Source organism: Dendrobium catenatum, unplaced genomic scaffold, assembly GCF_001605985.2.
Source record: "Dendrobium catenatum unplaced genomic scaffold, ASM160598v2 fragScaff_scaffold_22, whole genome shotgun sequence".
Lineage (NCBI taxonomy): Eukaryota > Viridiplantae > Streptophyta > Magnoliopsida > Asparagales > Orchidaceae > Dendrobium > Dendrobium catenatum.
In genome coordinates this window covers 1-5,706 of record NW_021318484.1, presented here as the reverse complement: position 1 = coordinate 5,706, position 5,706 = coordinate 1, and the positions used below count along the sequence as shown (strand labels likewise).

Here is a 5,706-nt window from a genome sequence, read left to right as displayed (position 1 = left end):
GGGTGACGGGATACCACCACGGCTCTGCCGCGCTGAAACCGCCGCAGCAGGACGGTTGTGGAAGTGAACGGAGCAGTGACGCAGAAAACTGAAAACCCTGTATAATTATAGATAAACGCTGACAATGTTATTTATTTATGAAGCACAACCCAACGGTGCAATAAATGAAGTGTGCTTGGATATTTTTGCAAAACGTGCTTCTTCCTCAATCTCCAGCCTCCTGAAAACTGCAGAGCAAGCCACTCAATTGTACCTTAAATAACCCCTCATGGTTCCATCTAGTTTAGTTGCTGAAAGTTGTTTTCATTATCTGAAATCGAATCCTTCCTACATTTATAGTTTATTTTTTTAATTTAAAAAAGCCATCCATGGTGTCGGTAGGATCGCTAATCCTCTGGCGCTGCAACTCTGCAGAAGAGAAAGAGAGGGGCATTGCAATCGAATAGGACTGAGCTGTTCTCCCTGACTCCCTGTGCATGGGAGCAGTAAAAGACCGATCTTTTCCCCCAAAAAATGACCAATCTTTATTGCTTCTCTGCTTCTTTTAGCTTCTGGGCTTTCTTCGTAGTTGGTTTTTATTTCCTTTTAAGGTTTTATATGGGGAACGAGGGCGGCAGTTGCCGAATTACCTTGCTTGATTGGGATTGCCTGCATGTATAATGGATAGAACAGGGGGCTGAGAAAAAGAAATCGGATATTGCCTGTTATTTTTGGAGTGAGCATTGAATTTGTTAGGGGTAAGCTGAGTTTTGGAGCCTTAGTTCTTTTCAATTTTTTTGTTTGGATAAAAATCTCTTTTTTTTTTTCTTCCGCAAAATTCACTGCTTAAAGAATCGAGATGAAAGTAAGAAAGGTCAAGAATTTTCATCTCGGTTTTCTCTGTTGTTGAAAGTGGAGAAACATGTGGGGATTGCATGAAAGTTAAAGGAAACGAATTGGGGTTATATGTCTGTTCATCATTATCTTACTGTTTGCTTGAGGATAATGACCTTACAGAAAAGAATCCTTGCACTAGTCCTGGTGAGCCCCAAGTGAGCTCGAAGTTGCTCTATTCCTCCATTTCTTTATAGCTTAAACTGTTCGGTGATTTGTCTCTTAGAAAGAAGACTCCAGTGGAAAAGGGGAGCGAGGCTCTCTGCATCACCTTCCCTTCCCTTTTATCTTTATCAGTATATCAGCTTATAGTTCACTCTTACCATTTGAATAAGAGTAGTTGCTATGCTGAAGAAGAGATCAAGTACAGCTTGCAGTAAACAAGGTCTGATGTCTGATCGCATTTCACTTCCTTCTCCCACTATAAAATTCAGAAGCAGACCCACAGTTTCTTCTTTGAATCCATCTCCTGGATTCTTAGGCAATGAGGCTTCTGTAATGATCACGTCCTCCACTTTAGAAACAAAGCCCTTCTCTGCAGCAGGAAATCACATCTTCTCTGATAGGAAACCAAAAGCTTGTTCAAACAATTCCTCGGAGAGCAAAGTCCACCCTTGGGATGTTATAAACTCTAACAAAGTTGGGCTTGGCATTGTTGATGCTCTTAGCAATGAGAAAGCAGACAAAAAATCTTCGAAGGTTGAGAGTAGAATGGTGTTGTTTGGATCACAGCTCAAGGTTCAGATCCCTTCTACAAGCCAGATCAATTCTGCTTTCCCAACTTGCTCAGTGGTTTCTCCTCACTCCTTGATTGAGTTTGGTGTCAAAAACAAGAACTCAAAGTTAGCTATGGCTCTTCTCTCTCCTGAAAGAAGATGTTTGACTGCCACAACTCCTACCTCAAAGCCTCCACAATCAGCTTTTTGTCTCTCTCCTAGTGAGATGGAACTATCTGAAGATTATACTCGTGTGATTTCTCATGGACCGAATCCGAGGACAATTCACATTTTTGATACTTGTACCTTAGAGAACTGCAACAATGTGTTGAGTCCTTCAAGGAGGGAGATCAAATTCTCCATCGATGGCTCGAGCAAATTTCCTTCTGTCAATTCCTTGTCTTTCTACCAATCTTGCAGGAAGAAAATTGTGCAAGGAAAGGATATCTTCATGTACAGGTTTGCCAATCTGATGTTCTTTTAGTCTTGCAAATTTAAATACATTTGATCTCAAATTCTCAACTACTGTCTAATTAGTTTTCTTCCCATGCAATTCCTTGGAAATCCACAGCCTTGAAAAGAGGAATGTCATAATGTTCTTTTAGTCATGTTCTGAAATAAAGATACAAGTCATAATAAATTAGCCTTACATTTATTAGGCCATGTGAAAGCTAATGAGATAGATAGAGGGCATGGTTTTGAACAAGGTTTGCTTTACCTCCTATCTATTATTGGCGATAATGCAATAATTGAGAGTATGTTAGGACAACTGAATGCTATCGACTTTGTATGTTTAGTTAACTTCTAAGGACATCTCCAACCGAACATCCCATTTTTTACTCCAAAATGCAGTGAAACTAAAAAAAGCCATGATTCATCTCCAATCGAACTCTATTTTGCGCGCTTCTGCGAAGGTAACTGTCTTCTCCTCTTTCGTGGGTTTCTTCGGCGAATCCGGTTGAGATAGTAAAATCGCATAGGTGAACAGTGTGACACCAATGCACTCCAATATTGACACAGATTAGCGATTTTTTTTCCGTTCGAATGGAGCAAACCAGCTACGCCTTACCGTCGTTTGGAGTTCGGTTGGAGACGGCCTAAATCATTTTACCAACTTTCCATTGAACTTATGCAACTCATGCAAGCGACTCATTAAGGCAGATTTAGATTCACTAAACTGGTTTTTGTTTTATTGTTTCTTTTTTGATAATTTGAGCTCTCAGGGGAGAAAAGGTATTTTGTAGCTATGACTGTGGAAACAGGGAGATGGTTTTGGATGACGAAACGGAGAATTTGGCACAACAAGGACCACCACCAGCTTCTCCTTAGCATGAGAAGGTGGCCCTCCTGTTACTGTTGTAAGGATGGAAAGGGAGAGATGGTCAGCATAAAATGATTGCTCTTTTGTTCTTATTAGTTTAAAAGATTGGCCAGGCTATGATTACAAAGTAAAATGATAGAGCATGGATTGGCTTTTGATAATTTGTTTTTTAATCTTGTGGGTGTTCTCCTGCTAGAGCTGAATGTTGTATTGAACTTTCAATATTTTAGCTTTCTATACAAAGTAACAATATTTCTTGCTGTTGTCATACTGAACATACAGCTCAATGTTCTGTGGTTGATATGCCAAAGTCATGAAAAGCTGATTTTTATGTTGAGTTCTCCATTTTTTAGCTTTCTATACTGCTAACATCACAGGCTTCGATTGGGATGACTTTCTTACTGCTTCTCAAATTAAAAAATTGCTTTAAGAAGCAATAAGAAAGTTGTTCCGAACAAGAAATGGTTGAAATAGTTCTTAATTTTGTCATTCAAAACATACATTTCACTTTTTACTGAAAGGTTGAATTTGATTCTAATATGTTTGTTGATATGTTTCATGTGCTTTTGTTAGACAAGTTAATAATGTTGTTAGATGGGGTGTTTAGTCAAATGTCATCAAGAAAAACGTTTTGGAGTGTAAAAGAAAGTCTTTTTCCGTAATAAATTTGATTAGATGGAGCTCTGAAAGATTCATGCATTTGGATCTATTAAGGTGAACTTGCATTCTTAATTAGTTAATTAATTTTGATAAGAGCACTTTGCTACCGGTGGAGCGTCTAAATTAGGTGAAATTATTCTGTGCGGATACGGACGCAGTCCGGAGACGAATCAGAACACAACACGTCACCCATTTGATGTGTACTGCGGCTATGTGCTGCTCTGTACCGGGTGACATAACACATTCTGATTCGCCTTCGGATGGTCTAGTGTCCGCACAGAATAATTTCTCCTAAACTAGAGCTGTAGAGCAATATGATACTTTGAGATTAAGTTGACCGTATATTAGGGACATTTTAATTTTTTTTTTCATTTATTTTTCAACCCTACCTTTTTTTGTCTTTCCAACCTCATATTTAATTATTATTATTATTATTTTATTTAAATCTAGTTATTATCAAATATCTTATGAATTTTATCAATCTAATTATTATTTTATAGCACCTAATTATTGTATTTAGTTATTTCTAAGCATATAAATGTTGCGTGCTGAAGAGAGAGAGAGAGAGATTGAGAGAGGACGTTATTAAAGATGATTGGATTGATCTATTTCGGTATTGGATGTTGGGAAATATGTGAATTATATGTAAATATAACATAACGAACAAACACACAGAGAAGAATATCAACACGTAAAAGAAACATTAATTTAATATAGGTTTATCTAATTAATGTATAGGTCCTATTGCAACCATTTTTTCTAAGATATAAATAAGATTACACACTCTCTTTATGAAGAGAAAAATAAAAAGAATACCTAATTAATGCAATTAAATAACAAATTTCTAAAATGCTAATGCTTTTGCTTTGTCAGAATTGACTGCAACCCCTTAGTTCAAATTATTATTATTATTTTTTTTATAAAACTAGAAATATATTAAACCAAAAAAGAATTACAAGAGGCCATGAAGCTAAAGAAAAAAGTTAGAATAAAATACAAAAAGAACACAATCAGAAGGCTCAGTAATTGGCCGAGGCTCCCAACTTCTCCGAAGCCACGCACAGACCCTCCAATTTGGTGAAGATAGCCGCGAAGAAAACAATCCAACCGACCAGCCAAGGGCAACCGAACAAGAGATCAACACCAAAGGTTGTCATGAGTCATGACAACGAAGAAACGAGCCACAGCCACATCATAGCCCAGCACATCCACGACCAACAAAAAACTTGAACGAATCAGTGAGAAAAAAAAAACCAACCAGAGAGACAAAAACAAGGGGCAAACGCATAGAACTACCGACCCTGTCTGCCCTTCCCACGAGAACCGACATAGACAATCGGTCGGTCACGAACCAATTTAAAATCATGTCTGGGGTCAGAACCTCCACATGTTGGTGATTTGGGACTTCTCGCTGTTTGATTACCTTGTAGTTTTCTCTGTATGTCTTTTGGGCTGCTACCTTCATTGGATCGTCCTAGCCTGGCAACTGGGCGGCGAATTTTTCTATTGGATTTGTAGGAAGCCTCCTGTCATTTTTTGAGTCCAGCAGGTTTCATGGCCTTCTTGATTGATTTTTGGCTATTTTTGTTGCCTACAATGAGTTAATTTTGAATTATTTTTTCTTTTAAGGTTGCTTTGCAATCTATAGTTTAATTTCGCGTATAAAGCTTTAAAATTTTAGTTTTGGCCTCTTTTGAGCCTTTTGTAATTTCCTTTTTCTTTTAATGAAATTTGAGTAAGTCCCATAAAAAACAAAAAACAAAAATCTAAAATGCCTTTAATAAGGAAGTCATTGATAATTTAGCAACATAAGGAAGTCATCGAGGCCATTGAAATAAGGTAGATTGGTCCTATGGAGATGACAACAAATGAAAATTTAAATTAATCTAAATTTTTTAATTAATAGTTAATTGATAAATTTTAAAACTAAAAAGGTCAGCTAATGCAAATTAGTCAAAAAATTAATTAGGTTAACTCCATTACTGATGGTTGTTGGAATGAAATAGGTTCCGCTACTTGACTTTTTTTATTATTATTATTATTAAAAAAAAATTAACAGCTTCTTAATGTCCTTTTTTTTATCATCCGAATTCACTGAATATACCTTTTTTTAATAATTTCTCTATGGCGTGCTAA

General features: G+C 36.9%; 1 protein-coding gene across 1 annotated transcript; it reads left to right on the top strand.

The window, feature by feature from the left end:
* On the top strand, positions 1-3,178 carry LOC110094796 (FCS-Like Zinc finger 8). The gene is made up of 2 exons (XM_020820125.2): positions 1-2,048; positions 2,813-3,178. The coding sequence occupies exons 1-2, from the start codon at positions 1,219-1,221 to the stop codon at positions 2,916-2,918; spliced, it is 936 nt and encodes a 311-aa protein (XP_020675784.1). The 5' UTR covers positions 1-1,218; the 3' UTR covers positions 2,919-3,178.
* The last annotated feature ends 2,528 nt before the right edge of the window (positions 3,179-5,706 follow it).